Source organism: Nicotiana tabacum, chromosome 21 (assembly GCF_000715075.1).
Source record: "Nicotiana tabacum cultivar K326 chromosome 21, ASM71507v2, whole genome shotgun sequence".
Lineage (NCBI taxonomy): Eukaryota > Viridiplantae > Streptophyta > Magnoliopsida > Solanales > Solanaceae > Nicotiana > Nicotiana tabacum.
Window position 1 is genome coordinate 38697400 of NC_134100.1, and position 19248 is coordinate 38716647.

Here is a 19248-nt window from a genome sequence, read left to right on the forward strand (position 1 = left end):
GTTATCAAGATTCTCAACATTTTTTTGCGTCGGTCATGATTCTCATAATTTCGATTTTGGTATACAGTTTCATTGTTCTTGCTGCTTACATTATATATTGAGGTTCTGCTTCTTTGAAAATTCCCATTGCTTGTAGCTGCCAATCTTGAACTTGTCATTTCTTTACCCCGTTGCCGTTCAAATTGAATGAAAAAAAATCAACCCTGGCAAGAAATCCATGCTTAGCAACTCTCAAGATAACAAGTTTCTACTTAGAAGATACAAATGCACTTAACGATATTGCTGAGACGGAAAAAATATATTGGCACCCTAATATTGGCATGAACTAAATAATTTAACAAAAAGAATCAGAAATTAAAATGAAAATACATGGTATAGTTTAACTTTAGTTAAGTAAAAAAAGTTTGTACACAAGATATATATCTTAAGTTCATTTGTTTGGTGCATGTCAAATTTTACATTTTTTTCGAGCTAATACCGAGGTGTACACATATAATTGAGCAATATTGACCCCTAAAAACTTCTACTCGTATTATGTTAATTTATTCTATTGAGTGATGAAGGAAGAACGTTGTTAAACAAGATTGAGTTATCATTTAAGTAGTTAAACCGACGTACCAAAATATCCTTAAGTTATCAGAATTGATAGGTAGTAGGTAGTATTCACAATTGAGGTAACTATATATACAATGATAAAGTCAATAATGATGGATTCCTGTAGGAGATTTCAATTGTTCTAATATTATTATACTATGAAACTATAAATCGCCTAAGCACTAAGTTCTAACATACGGACTTCCTCTTGGTCAAATTGGGACCAATTTTGATGTTTTACGCCCACCCCTACTTGTTTACTCCGATTTGACTTGGCAAAGATTGTTGACTTCTTTTTTGTTGTTGTTGTTCGATAACCAAAACAAAAATAAAGGGCTCAGTAACCAAAATCAATAAACAAAGTTCATTTATTTCCTTAATAATGATACTATTCTATTAGATGAGTTTAGACTCTAGTGGCCATTCCTTTCTTTTTCTTTAAAAAAAAAAATTAAATAATAGGGCACAAGATCAGGACGGACGAGTCTTACTGCTCCATCCGTCCTTACAAACGTGACTTTATTGTTTGAACTTTGGAATATGAAACTTTATTTTTTTTTTTTTAAATCGAAGAAATGGATGATGTGTTCATTTCTTCATCTCGTACGATAGGATAAGCGTGGATTTTTTAAAAAACAAATTACTCTCCTTGTTTCAATATATGTGAACCTATTTGATTGGGCACGGAATTTTAAAAAAAAAAGTGAAGACTTTTGAACTTGTGGTGTAAAATGAGGCACATATATTTTGTGTGGCTATAAATCATTGCATAAAGATGTCACGACCCGAAATTCCCACCTTTGGGACAGTGATGGCGCCTAAAATTTCACTCGCTAGGCAAGCCAACGTTAGAATAAAATTAGTCATTTTAAAACAATTTTAAATTAATTAATAACAAAGAAACAAATGCGAAAGTAAAGTCTGAAATGTAGTGAATAATTCATAATAATAGCGATGTCTAAATACCATCCCAGAACTGGAGTCACAAGTGCACGAGCTTCTAGAATGATACAAATAAGAGTCTGAATAAAATAAAGTTGTCTGAAAGCAAACACACAACTAAAGTAAAGTAGACGGGGACTTCAGAACTGCGGACGTTGTACAGTTATACCTCAAGTCTCCTCTGGATAGCTGAAATCCGAGCAAATCTATGGTACACCGCTGGGACCAACTCCGAAATCTGCACAAGAAGTGCACAGTGTAGTATCAGTACATCCGGCCCCATGTACTGGTAAGTACCGAGCCTAACCTCGACGAAGTAGTGACGAGGCTAAGGCGGGTCACTTACATTAACATGTACGCAATAATAGTAATAGCAACAATAATAATAACGGGAATATTAGTAAGACCAGTAAATAATATTAATAATCGAAATCAACTCAGCAGTCACAATTCCTCAACTTGTTTCCATTGCGGCGTGCAACCCCTTCCCCCAATATAAACTTTAAACAAGTCTGTTGCGGCATGCAATCTGATCCCCCAATATAGACTTTTAAATAAGTCTGTTGCGGCATGCAATTCGATCCCCCAATATATATATTTACTTTCATTTCCGTTGCGGCGTGCAATCCGTTCCCCCAATATATTTTAACAACTCATAAATGTAATAAAAATTACTCCAATAAATACTACGTCCAATGAGAAACTATTAAGTATCAAGGCACGCAATAATTATAATTTATTTATGAACAAACAATGGCAATTAGCAATTAATTATAAAAATTATGGAGAAAATAGGCAGTTTAATATTTAGTATGCTAAATGTCAAATAGCAATTAAGACACATAAGTCAAATAAGCATGTAACAATTATTGCAGAAATTCAAGAATTAATATTTGACAAGGAATATGAGTGAAACAAATAATATAATAATTCATTCATGATTTAAAAACAATTTATGATTTTTCAAGTAATTATGCAAACAATTAATTTGACTACGTATAGACACTCGCCACCTTGCCTATACGTGATTCACATACATCTCACATAACAAATAATTTAATGATTTTATTCCCTCAAGTCAAGGTTAACCATGATACTTACTTCGCTTCGCAACCAAATTTCAAGTTTTCAATACACCCTTACCTCGCGAATTAGTGTCTGAAATCCTCAAATACACTTCAAAGTCGTGAAAATCCCCTTTGAAATCGCCCAAATCCGAGACTGAAAACTCAAAAATGAGTAAAAATGGCGACTTCCGAATTTATGGGCTCTGCCCAGTCATTTTCGCATCTGCGAATAAAAGTTCCGCATTTGCGGACTCGCATTTGCGAGACAAGGCTCGCAGTTGCGATGCCAGGCTGCCAGGTGAAGTTCCGCATCTGCGGACACTCCTGTCGCACCTGCGACATCCTCTTTTGTGCAGAATTGCCGCACCTGCAAAGATCCCAGCCCAGCCCAGTCCCGCATCTGCGCAATTCCGCCGCACCTGCGGCCAAGACCCTCGCATGTGCAATTACATCAGAGGTAGCAAATTTTCAGAATTTGCTTAAGTTCACAATTTAATCCGATTTCGATCCGAATCACACTCGGGATACTCGGGACCCCGTTCGAATATACCAACAAGTCCCGTAACATAATACGGATTTACTAGGGGTCTCATATCACATCAAACAACACTGAAATTACAATTCACACCTCGATTCAAACTTTTGAGTTTTAAATTTTTCAATTTGCAAATCTCGTGTCAAAACATATTAAATGAATCCGAAATGACTTTAAATTTGGCACACAAGTCATAAATGACATAACAGAGCTATTCCAGTTTTCAGAATCGAATTCCGACCCCGATATCAAAAAGTCAAATCCATGGTCAAACTTTTGGAAATCTTTATCCTTTAAATTACTAGTTTTCCGTTAAATGGTCATAACTTGAGTTAGGGACCTCCAAATTAAATTTCGGGCATACGTCCAAGTCCCAAATTACGATATGGACCTACCGGAACTGTCAAAATACTGATCCAAGTTTGTTTGCTCAAAATGTTGACCAAAGTCAACTCAACTGAGTTGTAAGGCTCTATTTCACATTTTAATCCATTTTTCACATAAAAACTTTACGAAAAATTGTACAGACTGCGCACGCAAGTCGAGGAGTGATAAATAGTGCTTTTCGAGGTCTTAGAACACAGAATTAATTATCAAATTTAAAGATGACCTTTTGGGTCATCACAAAAGGTAAATTATTTCTAAATTTGAAAAGAGGTAATTTTTTTTGGCACGGATTAAAAAGAAAATAGATTCATATAAATTGAACGGAGAGAGTATAATAAACGGGAAGTGGTAAAAGGGAGGATGTCAGGATTTACATTCCTCCTGGAGAGTTTTGAAAACTGATAGTAGTATTAGCTAGTTTTAATTCAGGTAAGAGAGGGAGAGGGATTAACTTATTTTTCTTCTACCTAAGGCAATATTATCCTAGTCCAATTATAAATACGAATACTCGCATGGTATGTGCAATTAAAAGTTCGTTACATTTATCTGTGGATGGACACAAATACTTTTCTTTATTAGGAAGCATAAGTATACCTAAAAGAATTGGATATTACGAGAATCAACCAAATTTGTCTATTGAATACTAGAGCAGTTATTCCATATAACATGTACTCCTAGTTAATTATTCCCTTGTTTCACTTTATGTGAACATATTATTATTTGAGAAGTTAAATAAAAAAAAAAATTACCATATTTTTTGCAAATATTTTTTAAGTATTTTAAAATATTAACTATTATGACTTATATTACTTTTTATATAATTTCTAAATATGTAAATTTTATTTTAAAAATTTTATATTTAAATTCATACTAAAAATTAGTTAACTTAACCCTCGTATCCCACAAAAGTTCACATAAAATAGAACAAATATTTAAGAATGACTATAATCGAAACCAAATCAACTAGTAATATTATACTAATAATTCATTAAATACCTAGTGATTTTTCTTTTAAGAAAAGAGGAAAGCAAAATATAAAATCTTGATTCCGATTTATCCAGTTCACTTATACTGGATCTTACGGAGCCTGCTCATGTACAATATGATTCGGACCTGATCATAGAAAAAATTCTCTTTAAGCGAATCAGCTTATCCTCTGTATAGAGCTTACATGGCGATTAGAACAAAGACATATTTGATTGTGAATTCCCATGTGGTATGCATATATCTACACAAACCAATCAATAGTTCAAGTCTCATACTCTCATAATCCATTTTCTCTTCACAAAATTCCCTTCAATCCCCCCATTTAGTTGACATGAATAGTTAAAGGAAAATATCCAAATTTATGTCTTATTATTTTTAATAATCTATACTTATAGCAATAAAATACTATATATTTCTCCACCAAATGATAAATGATTGATTAAAAATATTTATGATCTATTTTTCTTTTCTCGCTTAGAAATACTTTATTTATGTATCATTGGAACAAAGTGTAATAACATAAATAATGCAATAAGAAGTGCCAATACAAAAGTGTGTAAACTATAAAAATGAGTCAAAGTAAAAACAATCTTGTTGTCCCAGAGTCAATACTGTGCAATCTAGAGCAAGCTACTTTTCTTTTTAATCCAAAAATAAATAGTAGGAGCCAAAGAGGTCTGAGGTCTAGCATGTCTTGATACTTGATAGTACGTGAAACGAAATATAGGACTTTTCAAAGTTCTTTGTCAATAAAATAATTCTACACACGTTTATCTACATATAGAAATAATGCGGTGCCTTGGCAGCTTTTAGCTTTGATCATTTGAAGCCGAATTAAGCGGTTCCTCACTAAATATATAAAATTAAAGTTTCACTATAATCAAGCGGTTCCTCACTAAATATATAGATACATCTTGGTCAAATACCACCCCTCCTAGTTTGAAAGAGGAAAAATAGTAGAAATATACGAAAAAAGATCACCCCACATAGATAAAAATAGATAAACTAACATGAATTAATTCTAATTTTCATATGACAAAGAAAAAGTAAAAGGTCCCAAACGAAAATGATCCAATTTGACCATTGTACATTGTACTTGATTTATTAAGATTTAAACCCTTAAACCTCACCAAATAAATTTCCAAATACTGAAAAAATTAAACTAAAATGTTAGATTATTGACAAAGAGTGTTCATTTTCATTATGAACCTCAGGCATAAAGAAAATTTTTAATATAAAATTTTCAACACTCTGAAAAGAGTTAATTAGATAAGAAACAATGATCCAACTTTTCAAGTACCAAGCACGTTTCATTCTATTTATCTATCATTAGAAATTAGAGAAATGAAGCAAAAATTATCCTCCAACTGAGAGCAACGTCTAAAGTTGTTTTGGCACTTTGTTCATGGTGGGTTAGACTTTTCATTAAGATATGGAAGAGGGCAAAAATAGTTATGCTTTGTTTGTAGAATCTGTATGTTCAACACAAGAATTACTTAAAAAAATATTTTTCTTAAACATTCTGAAACGTGAAAAAGCTACGCTCTTAACCATCCAACCATACGTAGTAGAAGTTATCTTAAGGACCAAATACTCTCGACAAGATTAGCATAATAGTAATCCGAATCTCACGGCATTTTCATTTGTAAGTTCATGTTTCTCATATATTCTCCATACAAAATTAAAATTTTAAAATAGTTTCTTATTTTTAATCATTGGTAACTAATTTGATATATTCTCAAATACCACAACATAATTAGCATTATCAATTTACAAACTATTAGCTTATATCTTTCCATATGGCATAAGCATTTTCTTTTAATAATTAGCAAACTAAATTCTGTCAAAGATGTCGTTGTTCAAAGATTTTGATAGATATCAAAACACAAGTTAGATTATGATAAAAATCAATGAAAAAATATATATATGGGGGAAAAATATAATCGCATAATCGTTATGAAAATAGATGAATGTAACTAAAATTGATCCTAAGCAATCTCTTGGCGCAAGCAATATAAAAGAGAAAGTGGTAAATCTACATATTCTAAACACAAAAATACAGTTGCATTGTGGCATGCCTTCTTTATAGGAATTGAAGTAAATGCAGACACTCAAAAAAGTAGCAAAAACTGATAATCGAAGACAAAAGAAGTAAATTGGTTTGATGAGGAAGTTTTCATTGAATAGTCGGGAGGTATAATATCATAATTTGGATTCGGATATTTAAGTTACAGATAACTTTTATGAAGGAGCACATCCATTCATATTCATAAGGAATTTCTATGAAAGAACACATCTGTTCGAATCAAGCGTGGGTTATGGCCTCTCTCTTTTTTTTTTTTAATAAGGAGGGTAATTATATTTTAAGAAGGGTAAAAAGGTAAATTAACTTTTAGCTAAAGGGCTTCTCACTTTTAATATGGTATATAAGAAGGGTAATTATATTTTAAGAAGGGTGAAAAGGTAAATTAACTTTTAGCTAAAGGGCTTCATACTTTTAATATAGTATAAATAGATAGATTAACTATTGTGACTTATATTATTTTTTATATAGTTGTTAAATATGCAAATTTTATTTCAAAATTTTTAAAATATTTATGTTCAAATTCACACTAAAATTTAGTCAATTTAACCCCTCGTATTCCACAACGGTTCACATAAAATAGAACAAACGGAGTACATATTTAAGAATAACCGTAATCGAAACTAAATAAACTAGCAATATTATAAATATAATTCATTAAATACCTAGTGAAATTTATTTTAAGAAAAGAGGAAAGCAAAATATAAAATTCTAGAAGTGTGAGTAGAATTGTGAGCTCTAATGTTCAAATTAAGATGGAAACAAAAATTATTAAATAATTTCTTCCTTTCTATTTAATTTTTGATAAATAGATAAGATAACATAAAAATAGGTATCCCATGAAGTAATTAAAATATTGCAATAAGTTTACTAGGGCGAGGGGGGTGGGGGGTTACGAGTCTTGTGACACTGGTGCAAGGTGGGCAAAATAGGCTGGCGCAACAAAATGAAGAACCAAACACCACATTACATTATAAACAGGTGCGCAGAGCCTACTTTCCTTTACTAGTCTCAAAATCTCTCGTTTCTCGGACCTCGGTCCAACCATATTCACGTCTATCTAGGATTTATTTTTCCATCCAACTACCCTTTCCTATTCTTGGCAAATTTTTCCTCACAAAAAATTTTCCCAGTTTAAACTTTAAACCCCCCCTTCTTCTTCCATAATCATTACTTATTTTCCATCTGAGTTTTTAAATGGTAAATTGTTCTTCTTCATAGGACAGAGTGGAGTGACTCTGTGTGCGTGCGTGAGATAAGTTGTTTATCTCATCCATTCAATCTTGTGGAAACAAGCCAGACTCATGTGAGCAAATTTTTTTATGTCCGTTTGTTTTTTTCTTTCCTGTGATTTATTTGTGTAAATGCTGGTAATAGGCTATGTGGGTTTTCATTTTTGGGTGCAAATGACTACTGGGTATTTTCTGATTCCTTTGGATGGAAGCTTGCGGTGAATATTTGTATGTAGAAACTACAGAAGCTATAGTAGCAGATAAAAAAGTTCCCTTTTTTGAAATTATACTTTGTGAAGTTATGTTGTGTTTTGGGGGTGGGGGGACAAGGTTTACTGGGTGTGGATTGGGATCCATGCTGGATCTATTTGTTTTTTTGGTTATCCTATGTTAAAAGAAGTAGTACTACAATTTTCATTGTTTCCACTAGACTAATACAGTAATTTTTTTTGTTGTTAAAATAAGTACAGCTTTATTTTACTTATTATCTTGGTAGTCGTGTTTTATGATTCTCTTTGTTTTGTGTTTCTTAGGTCTAATGAGGACCCAATAATTCAGCACATTGTCTAGGGCTTAAAAAAAGGTTGGTTTCTTGAGGTTGGGGTTTGATGGGGTGAACTCAAAGGTGTAATGGGTAGCTTCAGTGATGATGATGAAAAATGTGTATTTTTTGATGCCTCTGAGAACATTGGTCACTTCTCTGATTTGGGTTCCAACTACCATCCCCAGGTGCTCAAGTCTAGCTCAAGAACTGATAATTGTGTCACCAGTTGCTACCCCTATGATGTATGGACTACAAGTCTTACCACTGTTAAAGAGCGCCGAAGGAAATTCTTTAGTTGGATGGACTTACACGTAAATGATGGAGAAGATCCAGTGACTGTATATGGGAATTCTGATTTATCTAGTTGTGAGATTGAACGGATTATGGAGGATAGTGAGGCTATGTTGCCAACCTCAATTCTTAAAGACGAATTTCCTTCTGATTTGCCTGTTGGAGTTTTGGGTTCATATAAAGAGTTGGATTCAAATGAGACATTTCTTTTTCGGAATGGTAATCTACTTGGTGGAAGCGACTGCAATGTACATAATCTGGCTGAGAATAGCCACAGAACTGTTAAATTGGAACGACAGTTAATGTCTAGTGAGCCCGAGGACTCATATATGTCCCCCAAAATTCAGCAAATTGGACAGCGGGAATTAGAGGTCAGTGGATATGCTGGGAGGAAACTGAACCGGGTCAAGAGCCGTTTGTTAAGTAAATTGCGATCACTGACGTGCATTGTAAATGGCAAAGGGAGAGGTAACAATGTGAAGGCCGACATCAGCTCCAGCCTTGTTCAAAGGTCTAGATTTCAGAAGGTTAAGGTTCACCACCGCAAGAAGCGCTTAAAGGAACTCTCCGCTCTTTTTGTGGAGCAAGATATCCAGGCTCATAAAGGTTCAATCTTAACTATGAAATTCAGTCTTGATGGGCAATACTTAGCCAGTGCTGGTGAAGATAAGATTTTGCGTGTATGGAAAGTGGTGGAAGACGAGAGATCCAACAAAATTGACATTCCAGAGTTGGATCCGTCTTGCATGTACTTCTCGATGAACCATCAATCCCAACTGTCTCCTTTGGTGACAGAGAAAGAGAGAATCAATAAATTGAGGGGCCTAAAGAAAACAACAGAATCGTCTTGTGTCATTTTCCCTCCTAAGGTCTTTCGGATTTTGGAAGAACCACTGCATGTGTTCCAAGGACATAGTGGGGAGATATTGGATGTTTCATGGTCAAAGAACAACGTATGTTAGTTACATTCTACTTGATTGAAGTTTTCTGTAAACATTATGCATCTAATCAAGTTTTGTTTTTGTGATTTATATATTCCTTGCAGTATTTGCTTTCATCATCAACTGACAAAACTGTTCGTCTGTGGCAAGTTGGATGTGATAAATGCCTCAAAGTTTTTTCACATAGTAATTATGGTATGCACCAAGCCTTTAGCGAGATCATTCTATATTTTTCCAATTCAACAGTTTTAAGTTTCTGATGTTTTAGTTCCAAATTCCATTACTCTCTATTTTCTTTCTTTTTTGTTTCAGTGACTTCCATACAATTTAATCCAGTAAATGATGACTACTTCATCAGTGGTTCATTAGATGGAAAAGTTCGCATTTGGGCGATTAATAGCTGTCAAGTTGTGGATTGGAAAGATATAAGAGACATTGTGACTGCTGTATCGTACCGTCCTGATGGGAAGGTATGCTAATAATATGCATTGTCTTTCCTGTTACTAACTTCAATTATAGATTCCTAAATTCAAGCAGTTCATCAAAAACATTATCTACTTCCCATGTAGGGTGGGATTATTGGCTCTATGGCAGGGGCGTGTTGCTTCTTTAGTTTAATAGGTAATTTTTTGCCTCTTTTCTTTGGTATAGATCCAAAATTGGTATTGATCACCTGCAGTTAGGATTTATAGTTTACTCGAGAACTATTACAAGTTGTTGCTTTTGTTTCAATTGATTGACCATCTAAATGTTATTTCTACTTGAAATCATTATTCTTTGATTAGTATTATTAACGAATCCCCAGTTATCCTCTCCCTTTTTCTTTTGTAATGGGTGTTTGGAGTGGACTGAGTGGCTATTTTTGCATTTTTCATTTCTCTGTCTTTTGATTTTTTGGTCATTCCGGCTGTTGCTCAGTTTTCTTTCTTTCTCCAGGATTTGTGGTAGTAGAATTATCAGATTGTAATATCAGTTTGTATGAGCATCATATAAATTAGCATCTGAGAGTGCAAATATAGTTTACAGTGACCGAGAATTGTGGTCCATGTTTTTGTGGCTAATGTGTGGATAGTCTGTTATACAGAGTTTACATCAAAGTTGAAATGTTTTTTAATGTTTTTGGACCGTCACAGATCACAAGATCCAACTGGAGGAGCAGATGTCATTGGGCAGTAAGAAGAAGTCACTTTGCAAAAGAATTACTGGTTTTCAGGTTAGTATACATCACGCAGATACCATTGGCCATACTGCATTACATTTTCTGGTTAGCAATGTAATAAGATGCTGATAAATCATTACTTCTATGCAGTTCCTACCAGAAGACCCAACTAAAGTAATTGTTACTTGTGCTGACTCCCAAGTAAGAATCCTTAGTGGGATCAATGTGATCGGCAAGTGCAGAGGTATGTTCCCTTCTTGAGTTTTAGATGATAACCTATTTGTATGCCTATTTTCCTATCATTTGAGTGGCTTCTCATTCTTTTCGTGTCAAAAAGGAATCCATATAGTTGATATTGAGATTGTCTGCAATTATGGGACTTGAGGTCAACCTAATTAATTTTTAGTTAAGTTTTGTTGGTCATATAATATCTCTATCGAGTGTTTATTTCTAACTTGTTTCTCCATTGTCCCTTCTTCTCTAACTTGCTTGCCACTTTACTTCTCTAGGCCTAAGAAATGCAGGAAGCCATCTCTCTGCTGCTTTCACCTCGGATGGGAAGCATATTATCTCTGCGTCTGAAGATTCTAATGTCTATCTATGGAACTTCCACATTCCAGAAGAGTCTTCTGTGTCCCAACCTGGAGCAGTGAGATCATTTGAGTTCTTCAATGGCGATGCGACCATTGCAATACCTTGGTCTGGTTTGAAAAATGTCAACCAGGAAAACCGGTGTCACTCACAAGGACTAAGTCAAAGCTTAACAAATTTCCCGTTCCCTTCTTCTCCTTGGTTCACTTTAGGACAAGAGTTGTTCTTAGAGGCAATTCCCAAGGGATCTGCAACCTGGCCTGAAGAGAAGCTCCCTGTGTCACATCCTCGGCCTGTGCCTTCTGCAATGTGTAAATCTCATTACAAGTTTCTGAAACGTTCTTGCCAGAGTTCATCCCGTTCTCATGCCTGGGGTTTAGTTATTGTTACTGCAGGCTATGATGGGCGAATAAGGTCATTTCATAATTATGGACTGCCTTCGCCAGTTTGAGAAGTATTGCTTTCAGGGTTTTCAAGAAAGTGGACGTTATCTCCTCTTTTGGCACCTCCTTTCTGGATCAGGGAAACTCTGTAATATCCTTTGTGATAGAACTACTACAGAGTTTACTGTTGCAACGAGAGCTCCATATGAGAAATCATGTTTGACTGGTCCCTTCAGGTCTTAGCAAGTCATATCAGAGTTTGCTTCTGGCCACTAGTTGGTAAATATCTCAGATTTGCCTTATCCCATTTTTGAGATAACAGCCTAATTTTAATTTACTAGAGCTCACGGGAAAGAAATGAATACACAAGGAGAGGTCAACATGGTATGCTTATCCATATGAGGTGCCTGTGGGACCTTTCATAATCTCTTTCCTTTGTTATTTAAGTGAGACCAGGGAAGGAGCTAGTGGCTGTAATTTTCTCAAGGAGAAATGGTGGGGAACTTCATCTTTTATGGCATGCTGGCTGTTCTGAATGATTGGATTGTTGTCTGCCATACGGTCGGTCAGTCCATTGAAGATAGGCTGGTTGTGAGGAAGGTGAGTGGGTCACTTCCTGCCGAATTGGAGTGTTGTAGCAACTAAACGTGCATGAGATCTCAGTGCTAATGTGAGTTGCTAATAAAGTTAGAATGCTTTGTGGCTGGTGCTCTGCTCTACCTCTGCTTGGAACAGCATGCCTTTTCTGGTCAAAGTGGGAGGTTCATTTTACAGAGGCTGCTGGTAACATGGTCTTTTTTTTGGATAAGAGAGGAATCCTCAAAGGCCAGTTGGTTTCGAAACTTGATGGATAGTAGGGGTCCGCTCCTCTACCTTGACCCTTCTTCACTTAGCCAGTTAGTGTATGGTTCAAAATTCAATGGATAATGAGTCCGTCCCTTTATCATTCTCCACTTAAATACTAGGCTTTTGTTTGCGACTGAGTTTGAATTTGTGATGTGCGCCTAAGCCACACATATGCTCTGCTCTCTTACCACTAGACCAAAGTCCTGGGGGGGCAATGTTGCTGGTAACATTGTTACACTAACATAGATGGCATTTTCAAATTTACAGCTCCAAAATTGTATTTAGTAGTGTCACAATGGTGATATAAAACAAAGAAGTGTGAGATATGTGACTTCATTGATTTATTCTGTACAGAAATCAGTAGTTATTAGTGTATATGCCTTGTATATGCATAGAGCTGAGTGCTCTCCTGCAAAATTGAAAAATAGCAGCTGAACCTTATTTTAAGGTTCAACAATTTTGGTTCCAAGTGTCATCAATGTAGTTTTTGCAACATGAGATAATTGTTATTCCTTGCTGTATTCTGCTGACTACGAGCCAATTTGCATGCATGTTGAAGCTACTACCCTATTATTAGTCAGCAAATCTGATAAAGTCATCCCTCGGGTTTCCTTTTGGGCTCAAATGATGGCCCAATCAAAAATCTAATTAATTGTCTACATTATTACTTAGCAGAAATTAGGATGGCGTGATTCCCAAAAAAGGGATGGTCTTGGCGGAATGTTCCCATATTTGTTGGTCTTAGCAAAATGTCTCCCTTCTTATTTGAACGCCATAGTTTTTAAATTTTTGAAACTTGAAATTCTTGTTTGATGGTAAAAAATAAAAGTTTATGATCGATTATTGTTAAAATTGTTTGAATGTTAATAATTTGTGCTTAAACATTTAGTTCAAACACAAATTTTGGTGATTTACTGTAAAAATCTCAAACTCAATTGTTGGACCTTTGAAAGTACTGAAGAAGACAAAATGGAGTTTTTGATTTTGTGTTATTTGACTGAATTGGTGATTGAGGATTGTTTGTGTTGGTATTTGAAAACTTTGTTTCAAATTTGAGATTATTTGGACCAGATTTGGGGTCGTTTGATCGAAATTGAAGTTGCATATTCAAAGAACACTTTGTTAAAACAACCCAAAAAAAGGTATGCCAATCAGGTAGACTTCGATGAACAACTTAACAGATAGTTAGACAAAAATATAGCATCAACTCTACCGACTAGAGAAATCCCTAAAGAGAAGAAGTATGACAATCCGGTAGACTTCAATCAACAACTTAATAGGTAGAGTAATAATAGCATCAACTCTATCGGGTTGGTAGAGAAATCCTAAAGAGCAATAGTATGATAATTCGGTAAACTTCGATGAACAATTTAATCCGGTAGAGAAACTCCTAAAGAGTTTGTGCGGGTCGGGGGTCATTTTTTAAATACCGTCAATTTTGGGGACATTCCACTAAAACCACCCTCAAAAAGTCCATTTTGTGTCAATCACCCCATTATTAGGCCTATCCAACTGGACTAAAGTGTGTCATTGCTCTCCATGAAACCAATTACGTGCATTCATTCTAAAGGGGTACCCAGTACCCTTGCATTTTCACTTCCTTGACTGGGTTCACTCATCCCCCCTCTCGATATCAAAAGGCGATTCAGGTAAAGACAACTTGCTAGTTTTCTCTGAATCATAATCAGCATAGAAGATGGATAAATTGATAAAATGAATGGAGTAATAACCACATATTTAGCACAATTTGTTACCTATTGCGTTTTGTTCTGGTTCATGAAGATGTTTGCTTAAGTAAATATACTTTGACGATAAGAAAGAAGTAAACAAACTTTAAAGTAAACCTATTAACCTACAAACACAGAAGCTGTAACGCCTGAATTAGTAGAGCAATAACACATTTAGCGTAGTTCGTTACCTATAGGGATTTTAATCTGGTTGATTAAGAAGTTTGCTTAAATAGAGTAATGAAAAATAATATTACTCTAGTATAACCCTACAACCACAAATTTATAATTGCCTCGAAACTTGACACGAACATGTTGCCATTTGCCAATGCTACTGAGGGCCAATTTTGCACTGCTAACATAAAGTACAACAACCTCTCACTGGCATTTGCTATTTTTCCTAGAGCAAGCAAGACTCTTGTTGAAGAATTGCGAGGTAAAGGAGCAGTAAAAGGTGTCTTTGTACGTGCTTAAATGTTTGACCTTGTAACAAAACTGACCAGGGGACAAACACCTCATACAACACTTGAATGGAAAAATCGTCTATAAGCAGAAAAGGAATATTACAGTTAATACCAGAATTACATTTCCGTTGGAGCCAAAGGATTAATATGATGAAGTTGGTGATGCCAGATCTGGGGGAAAAAAAAAGGTTGCATCATAAGCGTAGTAGAGATAGGGCTGCAAAATTTTGACAATGACCAAACACAAAGAAGCAAACATTATGAGATCAGGAGTTCACTTTTATTTTCCGTTTCACAATACTATGTGGGATTCATCAAGACAACCTGTAAACATGGAAAGCACCACTTAATTTGGTATCATGCATCTAATAGTTTAAACAGTATATGTCCCAGCCTCAAGAAGATTTGTCTCATTCTCCATCAAGAAAATTTACACAAGTCTTTGACAGATAATAACCAAAATGTCATATTGGGCAAGTTCTTCCTAGAACCTACTCACTTTTGTCTATAGTAGTCAAAATGAACAGTCAAACAGTAGTTAAGTGATTGATTTGGACAAGATGATATCTGAATTTCACAAAGCATAAGCTCCATGGTGCAGGTTTTCCTTGACATGTACATCGAAATCTGCAATTAAGAAAATATTTGTTTATCTTCTTCAAGTTTGGTAGGAGTATTTAGAAATTCCAACCATAAGGGTTCCACACATCAAAGCACCAACATAAAGCCAACTGTCTAAAAGCTTCTCGACTTTGGGTGTGTTTGATACCAAGGAAAATGTTTTTCATGGAAATAGGAAAATATTTTCATGAAAAATGAGTGGTTTTATCACTTATTTTCCCTTGTTTGGTTGGTGAGTGAAAACTTTTTCCAAAAAATATTTTCTAGTGTTTGATTAGAGAGTATAAAATATTTTTAGGAAAATAATTTTTTATACTACTCTTCTCAACCCACCTTCCCCAAAATCCTCATGTTTCATGTACTTCTCAACCCACTAAAAATAAAATACTTTTTCTACATCATAAAAAAAAAATAATCAGTTTGTTGAAATGAAAGAAAATATTTTCTACATCATGAAAAGAAAGTACTCGTTTTATTAAAATAAAAGAATTTTTTTTTCTACATCAGAAAAAGAAAATACTTAGTTTGTTGAAATTTAAGAAGATATTTTTTCTACATCACGAAAAAAAAGTACTCGTTGGAAAAAAAAATACTTTTTCTATTTCAGGAAAGAAATATTTTGTTGAAATGAATGAAAACACTTTTTTCTATATCATGAAAAGAAAGTACTCATTTTGTTGGGAAAAAATTACTTTTTTTTATTTCAGGAAAAGAAAATACTTAATTTGTTGAAATAAAAGAAAATATTTTTTCTATATCATGAAAAAAAGTACTAGTTTTGTTGAAACGAAAGAAAATACTTTTACTACATCATGAAAAGAATATACTCATTTTGTTAAAAGAGAAAAAAAAATACTTTATTTACAACATGAAAAGAGTATTCTCTTAATAATAGTTCTATTTAGGGTGGGTGGGGGTAGGGGGTAGGGGGTTGGGGTGGGTGGATAGGGGTGGTTTGAGAGGGGGTGGGGTGGGTTGGTGGAGATGAGGAATAGGGTGGAGAAGGTTGAAAAATAGTTTTGGGAAATGTTTTCCCTTCTTTTGATAGGGAAAACGTTTTCCTCCTGAGTTCATAAGGAAAATGTTTTTCAAAACATTTAATCCAATCAAACATGGGAAAATTGGAAAACATTTTCCGGAAAATGTTTTCCTTCATACCAAACACACCCTTTGAGACTTATGGTTTTCAAATGCTCCTCTAACAGGCACAATCTAACCAACCAATCATAAAAGTTGAAATTTAATCCCTCCAGAGATCCAGGGGCAACTTCCTTTGCAAGAGTAAACAATTACAGTATCCTAGTCAACTCAGTTTTTTCTGAGATCATAAATCCTGGGTAATTGTCGTCGGAAGCCATCCAAGTACTGTGATAAACAGGGTAACAAAAGATGGTGTCCAACTACAACAGATGATCTTATATTTAAACAAAGAAATCTGATGATAAATCGCTATTATCTATGTGAATCGGATTCTTTTACGATACATTGTGCAAACTCCCTGTGCTACAATGGAGTTCCTAAAGGAAACATTTGGAAGTAAATAACAAATCTTTTTTTCCTTTTATGCACACCAGGAAGCATTAGCAATATGGCACTAAGAATGAAACAAGCCTGCCATGCCAATTCTCTAACAGCCCAAGTTAGTTTTCAAAGAAATCTTTGTTCTATTTAACAGATCCAGTGTCCAACCAACTATGAGAGATAGCTCCTCTATAGATGCACTTAGAACCACAAGTCCATTAATCCAATAACTCCATTCTCTTCATTTGTTCCTTAAACCATTTTTCTGCTAGAATGCAAAATAAAACCTATCATTCACCATTAGTTGATTAAGTTCTTTATAAAAACAAAAAACAAAAAAAGGTTTTCAGTTGATTAAGTAAATAAGCTTTTTCCTATCCATTTAGAACCCCTAAAGGCCATCCATCTGGCAGAAGAAGACCAAGCAAACAACTGTATTAGCATCTGGAACTTGAGAATCACTGCTAGTGCAAAATGCCATGAATGTAGCTGTTTACAAATGATCATACAATAAACAGTCAATATGATATGGAGTAGTTAATTTTCCTAAAGCTAATAAGTAGACAGCGAGCTTTGGCGCAATAGTAGAGTTACTCTTATAGATCACAGCTTCGAGATATGGAAACAGCATTCTCAGAAATGCAAGGTGAAGGTTGCGTGCAATATACTAGATCTCTTCCTACCCTTGCAGTAGCTAGCTAGAGAGAACTTGCTGAGCCCGACAAATCATTTGAAACATTCCAGCTAAACAAAGGCGTAGACAGCAATGGATATATAGGATTTATAAACTAATTTAGTTGTCTGATTAATTAATTTTTTTTTTAAAAAAGGACAGACACTAAATTTGATATTCAGAAGCGAAAAATAGTCGGATCCAGGATTTAAAGTTTATAGGTTCATATTGTAATCTCAAATTAATATACAATAATAAATGAGTCCACAGTTATACATTTATAGATATTTAATGGATTTTTTAATAAAAATACAGGTCTCCGCAAAAGTTAGTGGTTGCCGTGAACCAGAAACTACACTCTACATCCGCCACCGAAAACATACATCCAAACAGATTGTATAATTTCCATAAAGGCAACAGATCAAAATTAATGCTCGTACAATTATTCAAAAAAGGATAAATGAAAATTATATACCAGGAGAGGAGAGGAGAGTCAATTATCGACGGAGGAGGCAGAAATGTTAGAGTGAGGACAAGGATCAACATGAGAAGGCAAATTGTTCATAAACAAGGGGCGATCTTTAGCTTCTTCCTCTTCCTCATCATCAGATGCGTAGGTGGTGAGATTGACGCACGCGCATCGCTCCAACGAGGCGAAGAATGCCGAGGCCACACTCGTCCCGAACCACCTCGCCAGGCCATCAATCTTATCGCACGACATAATTAATTGTCTTTGTGTTTGTTAATTTGGGTCCTCCTAGCTCGACCAAAGAAAAGAAATCCCTTAGTCGAGAAGAGGTGTCTGTCTCTCCTCTGTGTGTGTTTCGATTTGGAGAAAAAGTAAATGGAGGAGAAAGAGAAAGAGAGATAGGCGAGGAGATTGGTCAATTATGACAGGTGGTTGGGTATTGTCTTTCTGAAAATGAGAGAATTTTGTGTATATTCATTGTCTTTATCCGCACAATGTTGCTTTTCACCTGCAAAACTTAATCTACGTGCATTTAATATTTACCCGTAAAACGATTCATTTAAATTTGTAATGTGATTCGTAAATTAATTTGATCCAAAAATATAAAATAAATAAGAATAGAAATAAGATTATAAAATAAACTTTGAAGGAAATACAAGTCTGGCTATGAATTAGCTACTCCGGTAGCAGAAGCGAGAACCATCTTAAGAACAAAGTAAAAGAATAGTGTTATAGAATGAGAGCTGATTTTAGCTTTTGTGTATAGAATGTTTCATGTCCTATATTGAATACTAATTCTCTTATTTATAGCTCTATTTAGGGAGACAAGATCCCCAAATCAAACTCCTCTTCAATGAGAATATTGAAGAATGAAACCGTCATTGATGGCTGCATAACGGTTGGCTATAAATGCAGATATTCTCTGTAACGGCTGCTCATTGAATGCTATCTGATATCACCCCTTCAAATCTTTGTTATTGGTTCCCTTGTCTTCGGAATTCACCTAACATCAGTCACATGCTTGTATCCGGTGTCAACTACTTACTGACTCATATCTTACATGTCTTTAGTTTCACGTGTCATTTCATCATTTGTCCAGGTATCGCTAACCAATTTTATCCCATACAGATAGTCTCCCTACTTTTTGGTGTATTTTAGTATTACCGGGAAGTAGATAGAACTCCTTTTCTT

General features: G+C 34.7%; 1 protein-coding gene and 1 long non-coding RNA gene across 3 annotated transcripts; one reads left to right on the forward strand and one right to left on the reverse strand.

The window, feature by feature from the left end:
* Positions 1-7562: 7562 nt before the first annotated feature.
* LOC107770909 (WD repeat-containing protein YMR102C) lies at positions 7563-13113 on the forward strand. Of its 2 annotated transcripts, none has more exons than XM_016590238.2 (8): positions 7563-7901; positions 8361-9615; positions 9708-9798; positions 9916-10073; positions 10173-10224; positions 10737-10816; positions 10913-11006; positions 11272-13113. In XM_016590238.2, the coding sequence occupies exons 2-8, from the start codon at positions 8458-8460 to the stop codon at positions 11802-11804; spliced, it is 2166 nt and encodes a 721-aa protein (XP_016445724.1). In that variant the 5' UTR covers positions 7563-7901; positions 8361-8457; the 3' UTR covers positions 11805-13113. The 2 variants fall into 2 exon arrangements, with proteins under 2 accessions (XP_016445724.1, XP_016445725.1); XM_016590239.2 differs by having other exon boundaries at positions 7571-7901; positions 8557-9615.
* A 1638-nt stretch (positions 13114-14751) lies between these two features.
* LOC107770908 (uncharacterized) lies at positions 14752-18555 on the reverse strand. Its single transcript, XR_012704478.1, has 2 exons — positions 18064-18555; positions 14752-14944 (listed from the first exon to the last, which is right to left on the reverse strand). It is a non-coding gene; the product is annotated as an uncharacterized LOC107770908 (long non-coding RNA).
* Between the last annotated feature and the right edge of the window lie 693 nt (positions 18556-19248).